Source organism: Saccopteryx bilineata, chromosome 4 (assembly GCF_036850765.1).
Source record: "Saccopteryx bilineata isolate mSacBil1 chromosome 4, mSacBil1_pri_phased_curated, whole genome shotgun sequence".
NCBI lineage: Eukaryota > Metazoa > Chordata > Mammalia > Chiroptera > Emballonuridae > Saccopteryx > Saccopteryx bilineata.
Genome location: NC_089493.1, coordinates 131,214,759 through 131,241,828, shown reverse-complemented (window position 1 = coordinate 131,241,828; position 27,070 = coordinate 131,214,759). Strand labels below are relative to the sequence as shown.

At 46.8% G+C, this 27,070-nt stretch overlaps 1 protein-coding gene and 1 pseudogene across 12 annotated transcripts in view; both read left to right on the top strand.

The window, feature by feature from the left end:
* Positions 1 to 21,737, top strand: part of SNUPN (snurportin 1) — a 40,907-nt gene extending 19,170 nt beyond the window's left edge. For 7 of the 12 annotated variants that reach the window (XM_066278259.1, XM_066278267.1, XM_066278260.1 and 4 more), the window contains 5 exons: positions 840 to 911; positions 1,786 to 1,883; positions 17,510 to 17,587; positions 19,799 to 19,879; positions 21,232 to 21,737. In XM_066278259.1, the coding sequence (XP_066134356.1) occupies positions 840 to 911; positions 1,786 to 1,883; positions 17,510 to 17,587; positions 19,799 to 19,879; positions 21,232 to 21,555 (653 nt within the window). In that variant the 3' untranslated portion in view covers positions 21,556 to 21,737. The remainder of the gene's footprint in view (positions 1 to 839; positions 912 to 1,785; positions 1,884 to 17,509; positions 17,588 to 19,798; positions 19,880 to 21,231) is intronic. The other 5 variants (XM_066278255.1, XM_066278265.1, XM_066278266.1 and 2 more) reach the window with 3 other exon arrangements.
* LOC136333979 (mitochondrial import inner membrane translocase subunit TIM14 pseudogene) lies at positions 10,491 to 10,917 on the top strand (annotated as a pseudogene).
* Positions 21,738 to 27,070: the final 5,333 nt, after the last annotated feature.

Below are 27,070 nucleotides of genomic sequence, written 5' to 3'. Positions count from 1 at the left end.
CCCCAGCGCCCGGGCCATCATTGCTCCAATGGAGCCTTGGCTGCGGGAGGGGAAGAGAGAGACAGAGAGGAAAGCGCGGCGGAGGGGTGGAGAAGCAAATGGGCGCTTCTCCTGTGTGCCCTGGCCGGGAATCGAACCCGGGTCCTCCGCACGCTAGGCCGACGCTCTACCGCTGAGCCAACCGGCCAGGGCCATGATTCAGTTTTAAAATCATTAAAAGAGTTTAACTTGCGTGGTCAATTATTTTGAAAGCTTGCCTTTGGCATGAGCTGTGGTGGTGCAGTGGTTAAAGTGTTGACCTAGAACACTGAGGTCGCTGGTTCAAAACTCCAGGCTTGCCTGGTCAAGGCACATATGGGAGTTGATGCTTCCTGCTCCCCCCTTCTCTCACTCTCTCCCCCCCCAAAAAAAAAAATGAAAAAAATTTTTTGAAAAGTAAAAAAAAAAGAAAGCCTGCCTTTGAAACTGCACAGATCCCTTCCTGCCCACTGCCCTCAGGCCCCCTCCTTCAATGCTAGCCCTCTTCAGCTGCAGCTTAGATGCTGCCCAGTGAGCCAGCTTGGCAAAAACCCCTGAATTAAATCAACATGGCTTCCCATGAACCATCCTTACAAGGTGACAGCTGCAGTTTGTTGGGGAAAGGTCCCTCAGAATGCCAAGTGTAAAACCGATAAGATGTTGCCAAATTCCCTTTTCTCCTTTATCGTTGTCCTGACCTTTGCTTCTCCCTCCCTTGGACCTACCTGAGGAACTAAGGCCATGGAGGTTAGTTAACTTGCCCCAGTCACTCAGGACTGGCAGAGCTAAGCTTACCCCTGCTCTCTTCCCTGCCTGCTCAGGCTCCCATGGTGGTTCCTCATATCCTGGTACTAAGCCCAGACCTCTCCATGGGCTTTTGGAGCCTCTCACAGGTGGGCTTTGGCCTCCATCCTTGTAGCTTCCCCTGTTCTCCACATCCACCCTCAGTTCTGTTCAGCTGGCTTGTCTGTGCTCCTGCATGTACCAGTGTATCCTGCCTCAGGGCCTTTGCTTGTGCCTCCGCAGTACTCTGGCCACACTGCCTGCCACCTTCCTCTGCCCTGTTGTTTCAATTTTCTTATTTCAGAAGACTCTTCACATCATGTCTTCCACAGAGCATTTCCTGCTGGTACCATTGTTCTTAGTTTGTGCCATATAGTTGGGCTCTTGGTTCTTTCTTCTGAGATTATCTTACCTCCCTGACTGAAGTGTAACTTCCTTAAAGGTGGGGATTACTTACAGTTACTGTTCCCCACAGAACACCATACCCATGACAGGCACTCAGATAGTAGGTGAGAAGGAATTGGTTTCACACTTGAGCTTCTCAACAGTGAGTCAGTGTCCCATTTTAAATAATGAGATTTTATGAGTTAGTAGAAATACATTCTTGCTGTCAAAATTTCTTTTTTTTTGTTTTTTTTTTTTTAGAGAGGAGAGGGAGAGAGAGAGAGGAGAGACAGAGAGAGAGAAGGGGGGGAGGAGCTGGAAGCATCAACTCCCATATGTGCCTTGACCAGGCAAGCCCAGGGTTTCGAACCGGCGACCTCAGCATTTCCAGGTCGACGCTTTATCCCACTGCGCCACCACAGGTCAGGCTCAGTGTCCCATTTTATCTAAAAGCTCAGAATTTCCACTTGGCTCACAGGCTGCCTTGTTCCTGCTTGTGCTGTCCTACCTCGGGTCACCCTTCAACTACCAAGAAGAGTACTCCCCACTGAGAGGACCTTGATTAAAGGGGCACCCAGTATTGACTGCATTGTGTTTCAGACTACACCATTCTGGACTGCATTTACAGTGAGGTGAAGCAGACCTACTACGTTCTGGACGTGATGTGTTGGCGGGGACACCCTTTTTATGACTGCCAGGTAAAGACTGATTGTCCCCTCGTGTCCTCTGTTTCTCCTCTGCTCCTGGAAAGTAGTTCAGCGTAAAGGTTTGGTGCATGACCAGCTTCTTAGTGTGTAGAGGATGTGGTATGTCAGGAACATTATCCAGTGTTCCTTGAATTTTTTTTTATAGTTTCTCCAGCTTTCCACCCTTCCCCTTTCTGCCTTTCCCTCCCCTCTTCTCATCATACCCCTTTTCTTCACTTTCTCCTCCTCCTTTCTTGCATTTTTTTTTTTAAATGTTTAAGTTTTTTTTTTTTAATTTTTATTTATTTTTTACAGAGACAGAGAGTAAGTCATAGAGAGGGATAGACAGGGACAGACAGACAGGAATGGAGAGAGATGAGAAGCATCGATCATTAGTTTTTCATTGAGCATTGCAACACCTTAGTTGTTCATTGATTGCTTTCTCATATGTGCCTTGACCACGGGCCTTCAGCAGACTGAGTAACCCCTTGCTGGAGCCAGCGACCTTGGGTTCAAGCTGGTGGCCTTTTCCTCAAACCAGATGAGCCTGCACTCCAACTGGAGACCTCGGGGGTCTCGAACCCGGGTCCTCTGCATCCCAGTCCAATGCTCTATCCACTGCGCCACCGCCTGGTCAGGCTCTTGCATTTTTTAATGTGTTTAAATTAGCTTTGTTTAAAAATGGTAGGAGTAACTAAGGGAAGTATAGAAAATTCTTTAGGGGAGGAAAGAGAGAAACAGCAGAGGGTAGGCTGGGACTTTGCAGAAGCTGCAGCTGCCCCATCCTCTCCAGAGTGTAGGAGGGTTGCTGTCAGGGGAGACTGTGGGTGAAGAGACGCCTCTGCAGTGAAGACAGCTGAAGCGTAAGATGTCATTTGGCAAACTCTTGCCACCTCTGATCCTTCACTAACCATGTCCTGACCCCCAGTGTTGCAGGGCCTCCTTGATAGAACATGAAGCTTCCATCTCTGAGGGGTAGCCCTAGAAGGAGATTTTCCAAGTGAGGAGAGGCCCTCAAGTTTGCACTTACCCCAGTATTTTTCTCATATTGATATTCTGATTAGTGACAGTAGCAGTTGTCATGGAGAGGTGAGGATAGCCTCGGAAGCTCTATTCTGTTCCCAGTAGTTTGCCAGCATTGTCCCAGTTCTACAGTGGTGATTTTGTTTTGTTTTGTTTATTCAATGAGAGGAGGGGAGATAGACACAGACTCCCACACGCTCCCTGACTGGGATTCACCCACCAATCCCACTAGGGGGCAATGCTCTGCCCATCTGGGGCATTGCTCTATTACTCAGCAACTGAGCTCTTATTAGCACCTGAGGCAGAGGCCATGGAGCACTCAGGGCCAACTTGCTCTAATCGAGTCATGGCTGCAGGAAGGGTGAGAGAGAGAGAAGCAAGAAGGAGGGGAAGGGTTGAGAAGCAGATGGGTGCTTCTCTTGTGTGCTCTGACTGGGAATTGAAGTCGGGACATCCACACATTGGGCCTAAACTCTTATCACTGAGCCAACTCGCCAAGGCTTACAGTAGTGATGTTTTATGCTCCCTGTCAATTAGCTTATCATTGTTGTTCTCAATGTTGTTAGAAAAGCAAATTTGCCTGACCAGGTGGTGGCGCAGTGGATAGAGCATCGAATTGGGATGCAGAGGACCCTGGTTTGAGACCCCGAGGTCGCCAGCTTGAGTGCAGGCTCATCTGGTTGGTTTGAGCAAAGCTCACCAGCTTGACCCCAAGGTCACTGGCTCGAGCAAGGGGTTACTCGGTCTGCTGAAGGCCCATGGTCAAGGCACATACGAGAAAGCAATCAATGAACAACTAAGGTGTTGCAGTGAAAAACTAATGATTGATGCTTCTCATCTCTTCATTCCTGTCTGTCCCTATCTATCCCTCTCTCTGACTCTCTCTCTGTCTCTGAAAGAGTCCCCCCCCCCAAGGTGGTGGAGGAGGTAAATGCTGTGCTTACCTCCTCCCATGACCACATCAGAACTGCAGCTAAATTATAGAGCAGTCAACCTGGAGAACCACCTGAAGAGGAGCTAGACAGAAGCCCAATAACTAAGGATGTAAAGAAAAAGCCACACCAAGACTGGTAGGAGGGGCAGCGATGAGAAACAGGCTGGCCCCACACCCACAAATTGGGAGATGTGTATCAGCTGTAGAGGTCTCTCCTTAACAGTGACAGGCCGCATGCCATACTGCTGGCCCAGCCCTGAGTAGTGCTGCCAGGAAGAGAAACCCACATAACATCTGGCTTTGAAAGTCAATGAGGATTTGCCCATCAAGTGGGGCAGAAGGCTCTGGAAACCCAGGTTTTCTTTTAAAGGGCCTGCACACAGAGTCTCACTTGCCAGGACTCACCCTGGGCTCCAATGTAGGGACAGTGGATGGGGTTAGGGGGTGCCAGAGACATATAGGGAGAAACTGAGTTGTGTGGCTTAGATGAGGGCTAGAGGGACAGCCACCACTGTCCGTGTGTTGAGCACTTCTCCCACAGGGCCATATCTGAGTTTGCATTAACCTGGTGAACTCCACTTTATTCTGATGACTCCTTGGGCCCCACCCCCTACAATTTTTCTACCGCCCAAAGCTCTCTCAGTGACTGGCAGCTGGTCGTGGCCTGTACTGTAGACATTTTTTTAGAAACTCTCAAGTGTCTGCAGGCCCCAGGCAGGCAGTAGCTGGCCTCAGTGTACCCTGTGTTTTGGATAAGTGTCTCCAGGCTCAGTACTGGCACAAAAATCTGAATCTGCTTTACCCTGAACACAACTTGCACCCCCTGGAGACTCCTTGAGTCCCTGCTTCACCTAACTCATGTACCACCTGAGGCTCTTTCTGTGGCTGAGCCTTCTCAGCAGCCAGCAGACTGAAACAGGCCTTGGGTTCCCAGAGTCTTTAGCTGAGTGCCCCAGGCTCAGTACTGATAGCAGCTGGCCTGGCGTCAGCACAGGCAGTTAGCAACTGCAGATGGCTCTGTAGGCCCCACCAGGTGGTAGCATCGGGCTGGTCAGAGGTAGTGATTCCCAAAAGACCCCAGAACAGCACACTTGGTGGCCAGCTTCATACCACAACAGAACACCTCCTGATTAGCTCAACAAACAGTGCATCCAAAGGGTGGTCTCTGCAGGCATAAGACCCTGTTTGGGGCCCTGGCCGGTTGGCTCAGCGGTAGAGCGTCGGCCTAGTGTGCAGGGGACCCGGGTTCGATTCCCGGCCAGGGCACATAGGAGAAGCACTCATTTGCTTCTCCACCCCCACCCCCTCCTTCCTCTCTGTCTCTCTCGTCCCCTCCCGCAGCCAAGGCTCCATTGGAGCAAAGATGGCCCCGGGCGCTGGGGATGGCTCCTTGGCCTCTGCCCCAGGCGCTAGAGTGGCTCTGGTCGAGACAGAGCGATGCCCTGGAGGGGCAGAGCATCGCCCCCTGGTGGGCAGAGCGTTGCCCCTGGTGGGTGTGCCGGGTGGATCCCGGTCGAACGCATGCGGGAGTCTGTCTGACTGTCTCTCCCCGTTTCCAGCTTCAGAAAAATACAAAAAAAGAAAAAGACCCTACTTGGGTAGAATCCCACTCTGGGGTCAGCCCCTGCATGGCAGCTCATATACTGTGGTTACAGCCAACACTCTCAGCCATTTAGCCCAAGAGTCAACCCCACCCACAGATATACCAACAGCAATCAAGGCCCAACTATAACAGGAGAACACTCACAACCCACACAAGGGACATTCTTGGGGCACCCAGCTCAAGTGATCAGGAAGAATGAGCCACTAGGCCCCAAGAACACCTATGACATATGGCTAGTCAGCCAAAAATAGGAAACATAGCGGATCTATCTAATACATGGAAACAAACACAGGGAGGCAGCCAAAATTAGGAGGGAAAGAAATATGTCCTAAATGGGCCTGACCAGGCAGTGGCGCAGTGGATAGAGCATTGGACTGGGATGCAGAGGACCCAGGTTAGAGACCCCGAGGTCGCCAGATTGAGTGCGGGTTCATCTGGTTTGAGTAAAAAGCCCACCAGCTTGAACCCAAGGTTGCTGGCTCAAGCAAGGGGTTACTCAGTCTGCTGAAGGCCCGCGGTCAAGGCACATATGAGAAAGCAATCAATGAACAACTAAGGTGTTGCAGCGTGCAATGAAAAACTAATGATTGATGCTTCTCATCTCTCTCCATTCCTGTCTGTCTGGCCCTGTCTATCCCTCTCTCTCTCTCTGAAAAAAAAAAATGTCCTAAATGAAAGAACAGGAGGAATGGGAGGAACAACTAAACAAAGTGGAGGCAAGCAATCTACCAGGTACAGAGTTCAAAACATTGGCCATAAGGATGCTCAAAGAGCCTTGGCCAGATAGCTCAGTTGGTTAGAGCATTGTTTTAATGTGCAAGGGTTGCAGGTTTAATCCCCAGTCAGAGCATATATAGGAACAGATCAGTGTTTCTCTCTTTCTCCGTCTCTATCTCTCTCTTCTCTTTCTTAAATAAATAATTTAAAAACATAAAGATGCTCAAGGAACTTAGAACATCAACATAGAGATAGCATAAAAAGGATATAGGAATAGCGTAACTGGTGGTGGAGCAGTGGATAAAGCATTGATTTGGGACACAGAGGTCCCAGATTTGAAATCTCAAAGTTGCCGGCTTGAACACAGGGTTATCTTCTTGAGTGCAAGGTCACCAGCTTGAATATGGGGTTGCCGGTTTGAGCATGGGATCATCGAAATGATCCTACTGTCACTGCCTTGAGCCCAAAGGTTGCTGGCTTGAGCAATGGGTCACTGCCTTAGCTGGAGCCCCCACCCCACCCCCACCCTTAGTCAAGGCAAATGAGAAGTAATCAATGAGCAACTACAAGTGCCTAAGCTTTGAGTTGATGCTTCTCATCTATCTCCCTGTCTGTCTGTCTGTCTCTCTCTCTCACACACACATACACCATAAAAAGGACATAAGAATCATAAAAAAGCCAGAAATGGCCTGACATGTGGTGGTGCAGTAGATAAAGCGTCGACCTGGAATGCTGAGGTCGCCGGTTCAAAACCCTGGGCTTGCCTGGTCAAGGCACATATGGGAGTTGATGCTTCCTGCTCCTCCCCCTGTTCTCTTTCTATCTCTCCCTCTCTCTCTCTCTCCCCTCTCTCTCTAATAAAAATGAATAAATAAAATCTAAAAAAGTAAATAAGTAAAAAAAAAAAAATTTTTTAAAAAAGCCAGAAATGAAGAATACACTAGAGAGAATAAACAGAAGATTAGATGAAGCAGAGGATTGAAACAGCAATTTCGAAGACAAGGTAGCAGAAAACAATTGGAACGGCAAAAAGAAAATAAGAGTTTAAAAAATGAGGATTATTTATTAAGGGACTTTTGGAATAATGTCAAGCATAACAACATTCTCATTATGGGGGTAATACAAAGAGAAGAGAGGGAGCAAGGAATCGAGAACTTATTTGAAGAAAAAAATGACAGAAAACCTCCCTAACATGGTGAAGGAAATAAACACACAAGTCTAGGAAGCACAGTGAGTCCCAAAGAAGATAAACACAAAGAGGCCCACATAAAAACACATCATAATTAAAACTGCAAAGATTAAAGACAAAGAAAAAAAAGAATCTTATAAGCAGCAAGAGAATAACAGTTACCTACAAGGAGCTCCCATAAGCTGATTTTCTCAACAGAAACAATCAAGACTGCTCTAACCAGGAAAGCTATTATTTGAAATTGAAGGAGGGATAAAGAGCTTCTCAGACAAGACAAAACTGAAGAAGTTCATCACCACCAAACCAGTATTACAAGAAATGTTAAAGGGACTTCTTTTTTTTTTTTTTCTGAAGCTGGAAACAGGGAGGCAGTCAGACAGACTCCCACATGCGCCCGACCGGGATCCACCCGGCACACCCACCAGGGGGCAATGCTCTGCCCATCCGGGGCGTCACTCTGTCGTGACCAGAGCCACTGTAGCACCTGGGGCAGAGGCCAAGGAGCCATCCCCAGTGCCCGGGCCATCTTTTGCTCCAATGGAGCCTCGGCTGCGGAGGGGAAGAGAGAGACAGAGAGGAAGGAGAGGGGGAGGGGTGGAGAAGCAGATGGGTGCCTCTCCTGTGTGCCCTGGCCGGGAATCGAACCCGGGACTTCCGCACGCCAGGCTGACGCTCTACCACTGAGCCAACCGGCCAGGGCCTAAAGGGACTTCTTTAAGAAGGAAAAAAAAGCCTGACCTGTGGTGGCGCAGTGGATAAAGCATCGACCTGGAAATGCTGAGGTCGCTGGTTCGAAACCCTGGGCTTGCCTGGTCAAGGCACATATGGGAGTTGATGCTTCCTGCTCCTCCCCCCCTTCTCTCTCTCTGTTTCTCTCTTCTCTCTCTCTCTCCTTTCTAAAAATGAATAAATAAAATAAAATTTAAAAAAAGAAGGAAAAAAACAGATATGAATAATAAAGTAACAGTAAGTACTTACCTATCAATAATCACTTTAAATGTAAGTGGATTAAATACTCCAATCAAAAGATATAAGGTAGCCTTGGCTGGATAGCTCAGTTGGTTAGAGCATCATCTAAGAAGTACAGAGGTTTCCGGTTCAATCCTGGTCAAGGCACATACAGGAACAATGTTCCTATCTCTCCTGCTCTCTCCTTAGAGAGGGTTAATCTATCTAACGTCAATAAAATAAACATTAAAAAAAGACATAGGGCCCTGGCCAGATAGCTCCGTTGGTTAGAGCATCATCCCAAAGTACAGAGGTAGCCGGTTTGATCCCCGGTCAGGGCATATACAAGGAAGAAATTGATGTTCCTCTCTCTCTCTTTCCCTCTTCCTCTCTTGCTAAAATCAATAAATATTTATAAAAATTAAAAAAGACATAGGGTAGCTGAATAGATAATAAAATAAAACCTATACATATGTTGTCTACAAGAGGCACCTTTGAGATCAAAAGACACAGATTGAAAGTAAAGGGATGGGAAAAAGGTAGTTCATGCAAATGAAAAAAGATAAAAAGATGGAGCAGCAATATTTATATCAGACAAAATAGACTTTTAAGTCAAAGGCTGCCTGACCTGTGATGGCACAGTGGATAAAGGGTCGACCTGGACTGCTTACATTGCTGGTTTGAAACCGTGGGCTTGCCTGATCAAGACACATACAAGAAGCAACTGCAGGGCAACTAGGAGTTGATACTTCCCACTGCTCCCCCACTTTATCTCTCTGTCTCTCTCTCTCATCAAATAAAATCTTATTTTTAAAGGCAAAAGCTATAATAGGCAAAAAGGACGTTACATAATGGTAAAGAGCAATCCAACAGAAGGATATAACCCTTGTAAATGTTTATGCGCCCAACATAGGAGCACCTAAATAGAGCAAATATTGATGGACATAAAGAGAGATGTCAACAGAATTACAGTCACAGTAGGGGATTTGAACACTCCATCGTCATCAGTGGATAGATCTTCCAGACAAAATCATTAAGGAAACAGTGGCCTTAGATGACACATTAGGCCAGGTGGATTTAATTAATATATTGAGAGCATTTAACCCAAAGCAGTAGAGTATACATTCTTCTCAAGTGTACACAAAACATTTTCCAGCATAGACCACGTTAGGACACAAAACAGGTCTCAATAAATTTCAGATTGAAATATCAAGCATCCTTTCTGACCACAATGGTATGAAACTAGAAATAAATTATAAGAAAACACACAAGGAAGCTAAACAACATACTACTAAAAGATGAATGGGGCCCTGGCTGATAGCTCAGTTGGTTGGCCCAAAGCACTGAAGTTGCCTATTTGATCCCTAGTCTGTCTTTTTTTTTTTTCTTTTTTCTTTTTTTTTTTTTTACAGAGACAGAGAGAGGGATATACAGGGTCAGACAGACAGGAATAGAGAGATGAGAAGCATCAATCATTAGTTTTTCGTTGCAACACCTTAGTTCATTGATTGCTTTCTCATATGTGCCTTGACTGGGGGGCTACAGCAGACTGAGTAACCCCTTGCTCAAGCCAGTGACCTTGGGTCTAAGCTGGTGAGCTTTGCTCAATCTAGATGAGCCCATGCTGAAGCTGGAGACCTTGGGGTCTCAAACCTAGGTCCTCTGCATCCCAGTCCGACGCTCTATCCACTGTGCCACCGCCTGGTCAGGCCCTAGTCTGTCTTGCAGTCTCTCTTTTCCTCTCTCTGTAAAACCAATAAATTAAAAAAAAAATTTTTTAATGAATGGGTTACCAAGATCATGGAAAAGAAATCAAATGATATCTTGAGACAAATGAAAATGCAAACCACCCAAGATCATGGGACACAGCAGAAGCAGTTCCAAGAGGGAAATTCATAGCAATCAAGGCCTCCCTCAAGAAACAAGAAAGGGGCCCGACCTGTGGTAGCGCAGTGGATAAAGCATCGACCTGGAAATGCTGAGGTGGCTGGTTCGAAACCCTGGGCTTGCCTGGTCAAGGCACATATGGGAGTTGATGCTTCCAGCTCCTCCCCCCTGTCTCTGTCTCTCTCTGTCCCTCTCTGTCTCCTCTCTAAAATGAATAAATAAAATAAAAAAAGAAAGAAACAAGAAAGGCTGGGGCGCCATGTCTGAACATTTTGTCTCAGCTAGCGGTGGCCGCCTTGCTTTCTGGTCATGGTTTAGAGGTGATGGCCACAGCCTCTGGGCTGAGTGAACTGTGCTCTCAGCGGAGGTAGGGGTGCCAAGCCAGAACTATGGCCAGTACAGTGGCAGAAGTGGGGCAGACCACTGCTGCTGCAGGAGTTGCAGGCTATTATGTTTTGCAAGCCATGAAGCATATGGACCCTCAAATCAAACAAGTGTTTCAAAGTCTACCAAAATCTGCCTTCAGTGGTGGCTTCTGCTGACATGGGTTTGAACCCAAGATGACAAAACAGGAAGCTGCTTTGATACTAGCTGTAAGCCCTAGTGCCAATAACAGGAAGATAAGAGGTGCTCATCAACAAATTACACTTTTAAATCACCCAGGCAAGGGAGGATCTTCTTATATAGCAGCCCAAATATAGCAGCTAAAACTTGACTAGAAGGTCAAGCTAAAATAGTGAAGTAAATATATGATGAATTTATAATAAAATGTTCCAGAGCTACAGATTTTAAAAAATGACTTAGCACAAACTAAGTCAAAACCTTGATATAAGTTTCTTGTTTAAATTTGAGGATTTAAAATCAGATTATAGAATATTTGGAGACTGATGCTTAATAATAGTGGATAAACATACCATTTGAATAGAAATCTTGTTCATTATTCATTTAGCAAATAATAGGGCAAAGTTAACATAGAAGTCTGCTCTAATGGAAGACTGATAGACTGATAATTAAAATACAATGATGGAATTAGCACAGGATGTTACATGTAGTAGACTCATGGGAGGGAAAGCTGTCAAGGTACAGAACTGGCTCAGCTGCTTGAGACTGCAAATTTAAAAGTGAATTTAGCCACAGTTTGACCTAAAAAAATGATGTAAGTATAAGTATTATGTATCACTGACAGACTTCAGATTTCATATATTCATTAAAACCTCTTTTTTAAATTTTTTAAACTTTATTTATTTTTTTAATTATTTTTATTTATTTATTCATGTTAGAGAAGAGAGAGATAGAGAAAGGAGGGGGGAGGAGCAGGAAGCGTCAACTCCCATATGTGCCTTGACCGGGCAAGCCCAGGGTTTTGAACCAGCGACCTCAGTGTTCCAGGTCGACGCTTGATCCACTGCACCACCACAGGTCAGGCTATTTATTTATTTTTATTTATTTATTTTACAGGGACAGAGAGAGAGAGAGATAGACAGGAATGGAGAGAGACGAGAAGCATCAATCATCAGTTTTACGTTGCGACATCTTAGTTGTTCATTGATTGCTTTCTCATATGTGCCTTGACCGCGGGCCTTCAACAGACTGAGTAACCCCTTGCTCGAGCCAGCAACTTTGGGTCCAAGCTGGTGAGCTTTTTGCTCAAACCAGATGAGCCCGTGCTCAAGCTGGCGATCTCGGGGTCTCGAACCTGGGTCTTCTGCATCCCAGTCCGACGCTTTATCCACTGCGCCACCGCCTGGTCAGGCAAAACCTTTTTTTTTATGACAGAGTCAGAGAGAGAGTCAGATAGGGACAGACAGACAGGAAGGGAGAGAGATGAGAAGCATCAGTTCTTTGTTGCAGTTCCTTAGTTGTTCATTGATTGATTTCTCATATGTGCTTTGACTGAGGGGGCTACAGCAGACTGAGTGACCCCTTGCTCGAGCCAGCAACCTTGGGCTCAAGCTGGTGATCCTTGCTCAAACCAGATGAGCCCACACTCAAGCTGGCGACATCGGGGTCTCAAACCTGGGTCCTCGGCATCCCAGTCTGACACTCTATCCACTGTGCCACCGCCTGGTCAGGCCATTAAAAACTTGATTTAAAAAAACAAAAACAAAAATCTCAGATAAACCATCTAAGTTTACACTTAAAGGAAGAAGAAAAAAAGAACAAAAAAACAGCCCAACCTGAGTAGGAGGAAGGAAATAATAAAGATCAGAGAGGAAATGCCTGACCTGTGGTGGTGCAGTGGATAAAGCATTGACCTGGAACGCTGAAGACCCCGGTTCAAAACCCTGGGCTTGCCTGGTCAGGGCACATATGGGAGTTGATGCTTCCTGTTCCTCCTCCCTCTCTCTTTCTCTCTCCTCTCTCTATAAAAATGAATAAATAAAATCTAAAAAAAAATTTTTTTAAAGATCAGAGGAAATAAATAGAGTCTAAAAAATTAAAAGATTAAAAAACCAAGAGCTAATTCTTTGAAAAGATAAAGAAAGATTGTTGGTCAAATAAGTTTGTAAATATGATATATATGTTTGCTCACTTATAGGCTTATAGTTTACATTGGGTGTGGGGGACAGGCTGTGAGCAGGCAGGGTCCTTATAGCCTAAGGCTTAGTTTTAAGACTAAGCTTTTCCCCACACCCTTGACTGTTGCATGATGTGGAGTGGTGCATTCTTATGAGGAATCCCATTATGCTTCAGATAAGTGGCTTTGTATCAGAGACTTCCTGGTTTGTATATTGGATTAAAGGTTCTGATTTCTACACTATAAAGGAGAGTAGAGAAAGGCCATGTGGAGGAGCTGAGAAACAGCCAAGATGGTGGAGTGCTGAAGGAGAAGCCAGTTTGTGTAAAGTTTGTGTAGAGAGGATATGGGAAACAGAGGTGAATAAGGCTGGTGAGCTAGAAACCTTTGGTTCTAGGAAACTTGGATAAGTCAGTGGCTTTGGGAGCCCTGAATGGAAAGGAAAGTGTTCTCCCACTGTGTGTATTTCTTGCCCGCCGGGTGCAAGCTAGGATTAAATGTAATGGCCCACCAGTTCTTGGCTCCATTGTTTCATTACTGTCTGTCCAAATCAAATGCGAACCTGCACAGGTCAGGTGGCTGTGATGGTGGCCGTGGCTATTGGCCATAAAAGATGGATAATCCTTTAACCGGGCTCATCGATAGTAAAAGAGAGAGGACCAAATAAACAATCGGAAGTGAAAAAGCAGTGACAGCTGACACCACAGAAACGCAAAGGATGACAAGAAAATACTACAATCATATTCCAACAAATTGGACAATCTGGAAGAAATGGGTAAATTTCTAGAAACACACAACCTTTCAAAACCAAATCAAGAGCCTGAGTAGGCAGTGGCACAATGGATAGAATGTCAGCTAGGGATGCTGAGGATCCAGGTTCAAAATCCTCAGGTCCTTGGCTTGAGTGTGGGATCATAGGCATGACTCCATGGTCACTGGCTTGAGCCCAAAGGTTGTTTGCTTGAAGCCCAAGGTCGCTAGCTTAAGCAAGGGGTCACTGGCTCAACTAGAGCCCCCTGGTCAAGGCATGTATGAAAAAGCAATCTGAACAACTAAGGTGTTGCAGCTATGAGTTGATGCTTCTCATCTCTCTCCATTCCTGTGTGTCTGTCCCTGTCTGTCTGTCTGTTACTCTCTTGCAAAAAAAAAAAAAAAAAAAGACTATCGGAACAAGCCAATTACTAACAACCAAAATCATATCAGTAATGAAAAATCACATAAAAACCCTGTACTGAGTGTCTCACATGTGAATTTTACCAAACATGCAAAGAACTAACACCTGTGCTTCTCAAACTATTCCAAAAGTTCAGGAGGAGCCAGGACTCCAAAGCCTGATGAAGACATTACAATGAGGATAGTTATAGACCAATACTTGTGATGAACATAGGTGCAAAAATCCTCAACAGAATATTCACAAGCAGAATTCAGCAATTGTGAAAAAAAATTTTCTCTTTTAATAACCAAGTAGGCCTGACCAGGCGGTGGCGGAGTGGATAGAGTGTCGGACTGGAATGCAGAAGGACCCAGGTTCGAGACCCCAAGGTCGCCAGCTTGAGCGCAGGCTCATCTGGCTTGAGCAACAAGCTCACCAGCTTGGACCCAAGTCACTGGCTCGAGCAAGGGGTTACTCGGTCTGCTGAAGGCCCATGGTCAAGGCACATATGAGAAAGCAATCAATAAACAGCTAAGGTGTCACAAGGAAAAACTGATGATGCTTCTCATCTCTCTGTTCCTGTCTGTCTGTCCCTGTCTATCCCTCTCTCTATAAATAAATAAATAAATAAATAAATAAATAAATAAATAGGTAAAATAATAACCAAGTAGGATATATTCCTCGGATACAAGGTTGGTTCAATATCTGCAAATCAAAGTGATACACCACATAAACAAGAGATAAAAACCATATGATCATATCAATAGATGCAGAAGAAGCATTTTTTTTTTTTTTTTTTTTGTATTTTTCTGAAGCTGGAAACGGGAGAGATAGGCAGACAGACTCCCGCATGCGCCCGACCGGGATCCACCCAGCACGCCCACCAGAGGCGATGCTCTGCCCCTCTGGGGCATCGCTCTGCCGCGACCAGAGCCACTCTAGTGCCTGGGGCAGAGGCCAAGGAGCCATCCCCAGCGCCCAGGCCATCTTTGCTCCAATGGAGCCTTTGCTGGAGGGGAAGAGAGAGACAGAGAGGAAGGGGGGGGGGGGTGTGGAGAAGCAAATGGGCGCTTCTCCTATGTGCCCTGGCTGGGAATCAAACCCGGGTCACCCGCACGCCAGGCCGACGCTCTACCACTGAGCCAACCGGCCAGGGCCCAGAAGAAGCATTTGACAAATTCAGCACCCTTTTATGATAAAAACTCTAGCAAAGTTGGAATAGAGGGAATATACCTCAACATAACAAAGGCCATATGTGACAAACCCACAGCATTTTCCCCAAGATTAGGAATAAGACAATAATACCATTTTCACCACTTGTTTTCAACGTTAATACTGGAAGCCCCAGCCACAGCAGTCCGACTAGAATATGAAATAAAAGGCATGAAAATTGGAAAGGAAGAAGTAAAGCTGTTGCTTTAATGGCACATGTAGTACAATTAGAATGATACAGAGATTCGCATTATAGTGTTAAATTTGTGTAATGAGAACAGACGGCTTTGTGGTGTGATCGCATTGGAAACTATGCACATAACCAATGGCTCCACTGTATGCCAGAAAGCAATATATAATTAAATACCAACTGTACTTTAAAGTTTTTTTTTAAGTGTTGACATTTCCCCATCCCCACCCATGGCCCCAGCGCCCATCACTTGCTGCTGCCACATCCCCATGCATTTAGTTCAGTTGGTTAGAGTGTCTTCCTGAAACACCAAGGTTGTGAGTTGGATGCACCAGTCAGGGTGCATACAGGAAGTGACCAATGAATACATAAATAAATAGAATAACAAATGAATGCTTCTCTCTCCCTCAGACTCCCTCTCTCCTTCTCCCTCTCTTTGTCTCTAAAGTCAATCAATAATAATAATAATAAAACTTAAAAAAAAAAAAGTCAAGTGGAAGCTGCAGGAGAATATTTTTCTTTTATCTTTTTTAAACCTGAAAGTTTCACATTTCATTTGAGTTTTAGTGATCATGCTGCCAGTAAGCATTCAGGTAAAAAGTCGATAGATTTGAAAAGCAAAACTGATTGTTTATTAAATGGCCAGATTAGCTCAGTTGGTTAGACTTTAGAGCATCGTCTTGAGGCACAGAGGTTGCCGGTTTGATCCGTGGTCAGGCTACATACAGGAGCAGATTGATGTTTCTCTCTCTCTCTCTCTCTCTCTCTCTCTCTTGCTAAAATCAGTAAATAAAAATTAGAAAAAAATTTTTTTGAATAATAAAAGGCATTATTACAAAAAATAAAAATTAAAGATGGCAAATACAGTTTTGGAAACTAACCATAGCAGGGCTCCTGCCTGGGCCCTGTGTTTCAGAGGGTCTCACTCTGGTCCTCCCTGCCTACACCCTGCCCCATTGGGACCAAGGATAGAACCCACTTTGAGCCACACTCCCTTCTAGACTGTGTTCTGGGTCCCCTGCCTACAAGGCACCCAGCCCATTGTGTAGACCAGAGTGGCCCAAACTTTTTTTTTTCCAGAGGGAGGGATAGATAGGGACAGACAGACAGGAATGGAGAGAGATGAGACGCATCAATCATCAGTTTTCGTTGCAACACCTTAGTTGTTCATTGATTGCTTTCTCATATGTGCCTTGACCGTGGGGCTAAAGCAGACCGAGTGACCCCTTGCTCCAGCTAGCGACCTTGGGTCCAAGCTGGTGAGCTTTGCTCAAACCAGATGAGCCCATGCTCAGGCTGGCAACTTTGGGATCTTGAACCTGAGTTCTCCGCATTCCAGTTCAATGCTCTATCCACTGCGCCACCACCCAGTCAGGCCAAACTTGTCTTTTTTTTGTTTATTTGTATTTTTTCTGAAGTTGGAAACAGACTCCTGCATGCGCCCGACTGGGATCCACCCGGCACGCCCACCAGAGGGCGATGCTCTGCCCATCTGGGGCGTTGCTCTGCTGCGACCAGAGCCATTCTAGCGCTTGAAGCAGAGGCCATGGAGCCATCCTCAGCGCCCCAGCCAACTTTGCTCCAATGGAGCCTCGGCTGCGGGAGGAGAAGAGAGAGACAGAGAGGAAGGAGAGAGGGAGGGGTAGAGAAGCAGGTGGGCGCCTCTCCTGTGTGCCCTGGCCAGAAATCGAACCCAGGACTCCCACATGCCAGGCCAACACTGTACCACTGAGCCAACCAGCCAGGGCCAAACTTGTCTTCTTGAGGGCGGCAAAACATGTGCTGCTAGGCCCAAGGGGTGGCCAATAGTGGCTGTTCATGCAGGAGGACATGGGGAGAGTAGAGAGAGTTTGGATAGACCTTCCTGGGTGCCCACACCTGGACCCAAGGCCACTCATGGTGCAGGATGGAGCCTACGCTTCACTCACTGTTGTGTAACAAACCATCATTAAATTTAGTGGCACCAAGCAAGAACAATTGTTTTATTATTTTTCATGATTCTAGAGTTTGACCAGGCTCAGCCAGATGGTTCTCTTTTGGGGTCTTGTGTGGTGGCAGTCAGATGGTAGCTGGGTAAAAGTCAGTTCAGCAGTTGTTTATGAGGATGCTGGCTGTGGGCAGAGCACCTCTGTCTATACTGGTGTAGACCTGATAGGATGGCTTTGGTCTTCATAAATCAGGTGGCTATCTAAATGGGTATTTTTGTTCGTCTTCTAGTTCGAGATGAGCAGCATATATTTTTCTCTCTTCCCTCTCTGTGGCAGACTGATTTCCGATTCTACTGGATGTGCTCCAAATTACCCGAAGAGGAGGGATTGGGAGAGAACACCAGGCTCAACCCCGTAAGCAGTGTTCTCTGTGAGGGTGCTTTGGCTTGGTCTGTCTTCTAAATATAGTCATTATGAATGGAATTATCTATTTTTGAGGCAGTACAACATAATATGAGGATTATAGGTTTAATAGTTATCCAGATCTGAATTCTGGGTTTGGCTTTAATAATTGCTAGATTAAGTTAAAAACATCACTTGGTCTTAGTTTCTTCACCTATATATAATAGGGTTAATAACACCTATATTACAGAGTTGTTCTAAGAACCAAATGATAGAAGTATGCATGTCCTCCTAGCATAGTTCTTATTGTAGGCTTTTAACAGATAGTGATTGATGTAAAGGGCTTATGCTGCTTTTATTAATAAGAGACTTAGAATTCTGATACCATGATTCAAACCCCAGCAGTACCTCAAGGCCTGGTGAGACACTCCTGGGCCTGAGTCAGTAGATCTAAGGGAAAGCCTGAGAATTTGCACTTCTAACAAGTTCCCCAGAGATACTAATACTCTGGTCCATGGGCCACATCTGGATAACCTCCACTCTGGTTTCTGGGCTGAGGGTGGCCTCATCTCATCAGTTCCCTCTTGTTGCAGATGAGAATGCGAGCTCAGAGAGGCTATCTTCTCCGAGATCCCACAGTGTAGAATGATGGCCCAGTGTGTTTGCTGTTGGCCCAGTGATTAGTATGGAACAGCTATTTCAAGGGTTTTTTATTAGTTTATCCCTGCAGATTGGTGTTTGCCTGGGTTGCTTACACCATTTTTAAAGGCAATTGAATAACAATTACAGGACAGTAAATGGTGTCAGTACTTCCAGTGATTTTTATCAGTAAAATCCTGGAAAAAATGGGCATTGAGGATGAGGACTATGGGAGCGGTTAGTGCTCTGCCTGTATTATTTCATTGAATTCACACATAAACCCCCTAGGAAGTAGGTACTTTTATTATCTTGTACAGATGAGAAAACAGAGGCATATGGAGTCAAAATGATTGTCAGAGCTGGGAGTCCATCCCAGGCAATCTGACTTTAGAGTATGTAGTTCTTATCACTTCGTTATACTCCTTCCATCTGAAACCCTTGCTGGTGTGAAAGTTGTTTCACTAGTCATCCATTGGGGCAGCTGCCAGAGGGCTGGGAGAATGAAATTCAGCCCCCATACCTAGCACCCAACTGTAGTTCTTGTTCTGCACTTTACAGTCAGCTAGGGAGTTTTAAAAAATGCCTGAGCCTCTGCCAGACCACTTCCCCCAGTCTCGGGGTGGGGCCTGGGCATCGGTCATTGCTAAGACTGCCCCACAATAGTCTCCTGTGTAAAGCAGAGTTGAGAGCCCCTAACCGAGTCCTTCCGCAGGTGAGGGAGGGAGGACACTGAAGACTTGTGTTCTTTGTTTGTTCGTTTTTTTTTTTTGTTTTTTTTTTTTTTTTTTTTTTTTAAAGCTGGAAACAGGGAGAGACAGTCAGACAGACTCCCGCATGCGCCCGACCGGGATCCACCCGGCACGCCCACAGGGGCGACGCTCTGCCCACCAGGGGGCGATGCTCTGCCCATCCTGGGCGTCGCCATATTGCGACCAGAGCCACTCTAGCGCCTGAGGCAGAGGCCACAGAGCCATCCCCAGCGCCCGGGCCATCTTTGCTCCAATGGAGCCTTGGCTGCAGGAGGGGAAGAGAGAGACAGAGAGGAAAGCGCGGCGGAGGGGTGGAGAAGCAAATGGGTGCTTCTCCTGTGTGCCCTGGCCGGGAATCGAACCCGGGTCCTCCGCACGCTAGGCCAACGCTCTACCGCTGAGCCAACCGGCCAGGGCCGCGTTTGTTTGTTTTTTACAGAGACAGAGCGAGAATCAGAGAGAGGGATATATAGGGACAGACAGGAACGCAGAGAGATGTCAATCATTAGTTTTTCGTTGTGGCACTTAGTTGTTCATTGATTGCTTTCTCATATGTGCCTTGACCGCAGGGGGCTACAGCAGACCAAGTAACCCCTTGCTCAAGCCAGGGACCTTGGGTCTTAGCTGGTGAGCTTTGCTAAAACCAGATGAGCCCATGCTCAAGCTAGCAAGCTCGGGGTCTTGAACCTGGGTCCTCCGCATCCCAGTCCGATGCTCTATCCACTGCGCCACTGCCCGGTCAGGCAAGACTTGTGTTCTTTGATACAACTTTTCATTTGCTGGGGCAATATTATTTGTAACATGTACTAATTCTTTGTTCTAATTTGTATTTCAGTTTAAGTTTGTGGGGCTCCAGAATTTCCCTTGTACCACGGAGAGCCTGTGTGAGGTGCTGTCCATGGATTTCCCTTTCGAGGTAACGGAATCACCTTCTGCATTTTCCTGATGAGAACACAGGACTCAGGGAAGTGGTTACAGCATTATAATAACTTCTGACTCAGCTCTGTCAGAACTTTGGCAAAGGGCTAGAAGTGATGGCGGGGAGGGGTGCTCACTGTCCCTCAGAGCCTCAGTCCACTCTACCCTGTGAGTCAGGTGTCAAAGCCAGAGGGCCTGAAAGGACAGTGTACAACACCCCCACTTTATACCTGGAGAAACTGAGGCCCAGGGCAGGCAAGGCTTCCATTTGTAAGGCATTCTGCTTGCCTTTCTTTTTTATAAGCCAAGAGCCAAGCCCTTTGTGTGGGTGCCATAGCTGGCTGCAGAGTATAGGGGCTTCTGTGGCTGAAGGACCACAGTCTGAGCTCCCCCTTTCTTCCGGGGAAGAGCAGAAGGTCCCTGGGCATCACTGTCCGCAAGCTCTGGTGTGGGGCAAGTGTGCAGGTCAGCCCAGTCTGTGTCCTGGACTCCCCAGTCCTAGTGTTGAGAGTCTCCCACCCATAGTCATCCTCTCCCGGCCCCACTCTCCTTTGTCCATACACCTTTTAATTTGGTCAAGTCGCCCACAAGTTTCTGCTTGAACTAGATATAAGTTTTCGGAAAGGATCACAGCTTCCCACTGGAGAAAACAGCAAAGGCTGAGCTACTTCATTTCTGGAAGTCAATTATGAAGGTGGTAAGAACACCATCTTTATTTATAGCCCTTACACTATATACATAAAGTGACACAAATGCTTTCTGAGGTGAGTCACTGACTCCCAGAAAAGACAATGTGGGACTATAGGAGGCCTTCCCACTGAGATGCCCGAGTTTCCCAGAAAAGCGCTTGCAGACAGTTTAGGGGAGGTTCAGCTGGCCAGTGATGGCTTGGGGAGCATGGCGTCCCCATTTCCAGTGGTGCAGCATCTCACAGGACCTGTCCAGCCCCTTGCTGTGCTACCTATGTGAACACACACACCGCCAGGAGACCTCCAGGTGGCAGAAGTGCATGGGATCTGAGTAGAGAAGAACTGGGTTAAGTTTCTGCTTTGTATTCACTGTGGGTTTGTAAAGGGGCTCCTAGAACTGATCCAGCCCTATCTGGAAAATCCCCTCATGGTGGGTAAGAGAGAGAACTAGCGGGTAGGAAAGTACTATTCATGTTTTATTTTCTAAAATGTAGTTTTCTAGGTATTTCTTCATGTAGAGCAGTTGTGTACGTGAGAGGCAGGAGCTCTTCTCTCTGGCAGTGACCCAGAGAGAGGACTGGACCAGAGAGCTGCCCTGTGAGCAGGCTCCTGGAAACACATGGCCCCAGAGTCATTTGATCCTCGGTCTCCCCTCTCGTAGGTAGATGGACTTCTCTTTTACCACAAGCAGACCCACTACAGCCCTGGAAGCACCCCTCTGGTGGGCTGGCTGCGCCCATACATGGTGTCAGATATTCTTGGAGTAGCTGTGCCAGCTGGCCCACTGACCACCAAGCCAGAGTATGCTGGGCACCAGCTCCAGCAGATCATCGAGCACAAGCGGAGCCAGAAAAAGGGCGTGAGTGAGAAGCTCACACATCAGGCCTCTGGCAGCGGGCATTACGAGCTGGAGCACCTGTCCACCCCGAAGCTGGAAAGCAGTCCCCACAGTCCAGACCCACCTGGGAGCTACATGGAGAGCTGAAGGGGCAGGACAGTGTTCTCTCTCCCTGAAGGAGGGTTGGGAAGGAGGACAGTGACAATAACAGGTGACTTCATTTCAGAGTGGACTTTCCAAAGCCATCCAGTTGGAAACAGCTTAACTCCTGCCAAGCATGTATCCTGGTTCATGGTGTAAATATATATATATATGTGATTCTTAAGAAAGGCTTGTGATTCTTTTTTTTCTTTAAAAGACTTATTTGTTTTTTGTTTTATTTTTCTATTTTTTAAAGAGAAACACAGAGAAAGACAGGAAGGGAGAGAGATGAGAAGTGTCAAATTGTAGTTGCTTCATTTAATTGTTCACTGATTGCTTCTCATACATTTTTTTACATGGCAGGGTCAGGAGGCTCCAGCTGAGCCAGTGAACCCTTGCTCAAGCCGGATGAGCCCGTGCTCAAGCTGCCAACCTTGAGGTTTCGAACCTGGGACCTTCAGTGTTCCAGGTTGTTTTTATTAACAGGTATGCAGGCCTATATTTCCCCAGGTACCCATATGAGTGTATCAGTCAATAAGGTTGCTTTATGGTCTAAAAGCCAAGACCTTGTGCTTCTTGAACCCTGAACAGACTTGAAGCTCCCCACTCCACTCCCAGGCTGCCTAAGCTATGATGGCCCCAGTCTAGGCCCATTGCTGTCTGGTTTTAGTATTTAAGCATTCTGCTAAGTTTCCAGTTGCTACTGTTGCTAACATTATTTTCTAAAAGGTCTTACCGGGAACTGCAGTTCTTAGTATTTGAATATCTTTCCTCTTCTGAGAAGACAAGTTTGATTTTCTTTGTTTTAGACATTGCCAGAGATAAAATGCAAATGGTGTTCATTCAGGAATTCAACAAAAGTGTGAGCACCTCCCAGAAGCTAAGCCCATGCTAGGCCTCTGCAATGCAGAGTGGTTAGAGATAGACAGGACCAGTGAGGAAATAGATCCACCAGCACACAGAGCAGGGCGAGATGGTGAGAGGACTGGGTGCAGAAGGCTAGAGAGCTGGGAACTGGGAAGAGGGTGGTCTCAGAGAGGCCAGAGCTGGGCTGAGACTCCTGCATGAAGACCGAAGTGTGCCCTGCAGACAGGGAGGTTAGGAATCCTCACAGGCAGGAGGGACACAGCTGCATCCCTGCAGGGCAGTCCAGGACTTGCTGTGGCTCAAGCATAACACAGGATTGGAGGGCTGTGGGGGAGGGAGCTAGAGTGATAGGTCTGATTGTGCTCTGCAGAGGGTTTTATGTCTTGCACGGAAAGGAGCCAGTGAAGAGCTCTGAGCAGCCAGAGCCGTTCTAACATGAGCCAGAGCTCTTTGGCAGCTATAGGAATGGGGGGAAGATGGTGTGTGCTGTGGTCAGGAGACACATCACGTTTCCCATGGCTGTAATCTGTTGCCCACACTGCTTTACATCTTTCTAGAACTTATCCTTTTTATGTTTTAATTTTTTTTTTTCTTTTTGTATTTTTCTGAAGTTGGAAACGGGGAAGCAGTCAGACAGACTCCCGCATGCGCCCGACGGGATCCACCCGGCATGCCAACCAGGGGGCGATGCTCTGCCCATCTGGGGTGTCACTCTGTTGCAACCAGAGCCATTCTAGTGCCTGAGGCAGAGGCCACAGAGCCATCCTCAGTGCCTGGGCCAACTTTGCTCCAGTGGAGCCTCGGCTGCGGGAGGGGAAAAGAGAGAGAGGAAGGAGAGGGGGAGGGGTGGAGAAGCAGATGGACGCTTCTCCTGTGTGCCCTGGCCGGGAATTGAACCCGGGACTCCCGCACGCCAGGCCGACGCTCTACCACTGAGCCAACTGGCCAGGGCCTATGTTTTAATTTTTTTTTTTTTTTTTTTTTTTTTTACAGAGCCAGAGAGAGGGATAGACAGGGACAGACAGGAACCGAGAGATGAGAAGCATCAATCATCAGTTTTTCGTTGCGCATTGCGACACCTTAGTTGTTCATTGATTGCTTTCTCATATGTGCCTTGACCGCGGGCCTTCAGCAGACTGAGAGTAACCCCTTGCTTGAGCCAGAGGCTGGTGAGCTTTTTGCTCAAACCAGATGAGCCCGCGCTCAAGCTGGCAACCTCGGAGTCTCGAACCTGAGTCCTTCCGCATCCCAGTCCGATGCTCTATCCACTGCACCACCGCCTGGTCAGGCTAATTTTTTAAAAAGTATTTCTTTTGCATGAGCTATGGTGGCATTGTGAATGAAGTGTTGATGTGTAATGCTGAGGTCACCAGTTTGAAGCCTCAGGCTTGCCTGGTCAAGGCACATACGAAAAGCAACTATGAGTTGATGTTTCCTGCTCCTACCCCTGCCTTTCTCTCTCTCTCTCTAAAATAAATAAAATCTTGCCTGACCAGGCGGTGGCGCAGTGGAAAGAGCGTCGGACTGGGATGCGGAAGGACCCAGGTTTGAGACCCCAGGATAGCCAGCTTGAGCGTGGGCTCATCTGGCTTGAGCAAAAAAGCTCACTAGCATGGACCCAAGGTCACTGGCTCGGGCCGGGGGGTTACTCAGTCTACTGAAGGCCCGTGGTCAAGGCACATATGAGAAAGCAATCAATGAACAACTAAGGTGTCGCAACGAAAAACTAATGATTGATGCTTCTCATTTCTCTCCATTCCTGTCTGTCCCTAACTATCCCTCTATCTGACTCTCTCTCTGTCCCTGTAAATAAATAAATAAATAAATAAAATAAAATAAATAAAATCTTATTTATTTACTAGCCAGACCTATGGTAGAGCAGTATATAGAGACTCAGTCAACCTGGAATGCTGAGGTCATCAGTTTGAAGCCCTGGACTTCCCTGGTTAAGGCACACATGACAAGCAATCAATGAACAAGTAAAGTGAAGCAACTATGAGTTGATACTTCTCATTCCTCTCCCCTTTTCTCTCTTCTCTCTGTAAAATCAATAAATAAAGCCTGACCAAGTGGTGGTTCAGTGGATAGAGGATTGGCCTGTGTTAGTCAAATAAGTTTATAAATATGATATGTATGTTTGCTCACTTATAGTTTGCATTGGGTGTGGGGGACAGGCTGTAAGCTGGCAGGGTCCTTATAGCCTAAAGCTTAGTTTTAAAACTAAGTTTTTCCCCACACCTTTAACTGTTGCATCATGTAGGGTGGTGCACTCTCATGAGGAATCCCATTATGCCTCAGATAAGTGACTTTGTATCAGAGACTTCCTTGTTTGTATACTGGATTAAAGGTTTGATTTCTACACTATAAAATGGGGCAGAGGAGCCCATACTGAAGGAGAGCAGAGGAAGGCCAACAGCCAAGATGGTGGAGTGCTGAAGGAGAAGCCAGTTTGTGCAGGGTTTGTGCAGAGAGAAGGAAGGAGATGGGAAACAGAGGTGAATAAGGCTGGTGAGCTAGAAACCTTTGATTCTAGGAAACTCAGATAAGTCAGTGGCTTTGGGAGCCCTGAATGGAAAGGGATCTGTTTTCCCACTGTGTGTATTTCTTGCCCGCCGGGTGCAAGCTAGGATTAAATGTAATGGTCCACCAGTTCTTGGCTCTTGTTTCATTACTGTCTGTCTGAATCAAATGCAAACCTGCACGGGCCAGGCAGCTGTGATGGTGGCCAGTTACTGGCCATACAGCCTAGGACACTGAGGACCCAGGTTCAAAACCCCAAGGTTGCTGGTTTGAGTGCCAACTCATCTGGTTTGAGCACGAACTCACTAGGTTGAGCACAGGGTCACTGGCTTGACCGTGGAATCATAGACATGATCCCATGATTGCTGACTTGAGTCCAAGGTCACTGGCTTGAGCATAGGGTTGCTCGCTTGAGCAAAGGGTCACTGGCTCAGCTAGAGCCTCCTGGTCAAGGCACAGATGAGAAAGCAATCAATGAACAGCTAAGATGCCGCAACTATGAGCTGATGCTTCTCATCTCTCTCCCTGTCTGTCTGTCTGTTTCCCACTCTCTCTCAAAAATAAAATAAAAAAATCAATAAACTCTGTAAAGCCAGTAGCCACAGCAACTATCACAGCCGCCTGGCCCATGCAGGTTCGCATTGGATTCGGACAGTTGGTAAAGAAACAACGGAGCCAAAAACTGATGGGCTGTCATCTTTAATTCTAGCTTGCACCCGGCGGGCAAGTAAAAATACACACTGGGGCCTGACCTGTGGTGGCGCAGTGGATAAAGCGTCAACCTGGAAATGCTGAGGTCGCCGGTTCGAAACCCTGGGCTTGCCTGGTCAAGGCACATATGGGAGTTGATGCTTCCAGCTCCTCCCCCCGTTTCTCTCTCTCCTCTCTAAAAATGAATAAAGAGAAAAAAAAAAAATGCACACTGGGCTCCAAAACCCACTCACATTCAGTGCTCACAAAGCTACTGACTTATCCGAGTATCCTAGAATCAAAGGTTTCTAGCTCACCAGACTTATTCACCTCTGTTCCCCATCTCCTTCCTTCTCCAGCGTCAAACTGCACAAACTGGTCTCTCACTCAGCACTCCGCCAACTTGGCTGCTTCTCCTGGCCTCCTCCACGTGGCCTTTCTCTGCTTTCTGCTCTGCTCTTTCCTCTAATGCTAATAATTCCAGGAACCAAGAGCGCAAGCTCCCTTTCTGTCCCCATTTTATAGTGTAGAAATCCAAACCCTTAATCCAATATACAAAATAGGGAAGTCTCTAATACAAAGTCACTTCTCTGAGGCATGATTGGATTGTACCACCCCACATCAAAACGGGTGGGAAAGGCTTAATCCCAAAACCAAGCCCCAGGCTACAGGGATTCTGCCTGCCCACAGAGACACACATTAATATCACCTGGGCAATGACCTCCACGTGGGCAGCGCCACTTTAACAAAGTGAGCATAATACATTTTATCTGCCCAACAAACTCCTTAAAAATTTTTTTTTTTGAGAGAGAGAGAGAGAGAGAAACATGAATTTGTTACTCCATGTATTTATGCAGTCATTGATTGACTTCTGTGTGTGCACCAGCCAGGGATCAAACTCGCAACCTTAGCCTATGGGTTGGAGGCTCTAACTCACAGAGCTACCTAGCCAGGGCAGGGCTTCCCTTATTAGACAGAAAAATTTACTGTTTCACTCCAGCAGCTCCACTCCCATCATCCTGTGGACAGAATATCAGAGGGATCCCGGTCAGGTGTTATGTGACATGCAGTTGTTCCTTTGTGGTGACTCATTCTGAGAACAAATCCTGGCAGGACTTGTGGTTGAAGGGAGGCTGATTACACAGATTGAGCATGCAGTGGACCTGGCCCTCCTGCTGGGCTCTTAGATAGCTGCTCATGCAGACTATCCAGGCAGAGAAGAGGCACCTGGCTGGCTGCGGATGTCAGCATGCCTCCATCAATAAGCTTTGTCCTGAATTCCCCCGTCGGGGCAGTTCTGCAGGAGGAACCTCGGGCTCGTCTTGCCAAGAAGCCTGCCGCTGGTTGCCTAAGTGTTTCACCTCTGTTTCTGGACACTGTCGTCTGTACTCTCAGCAACGGGGTTGTGTCATTTCAGGAGCAGTGCATGCTAGCACCAGGGAGA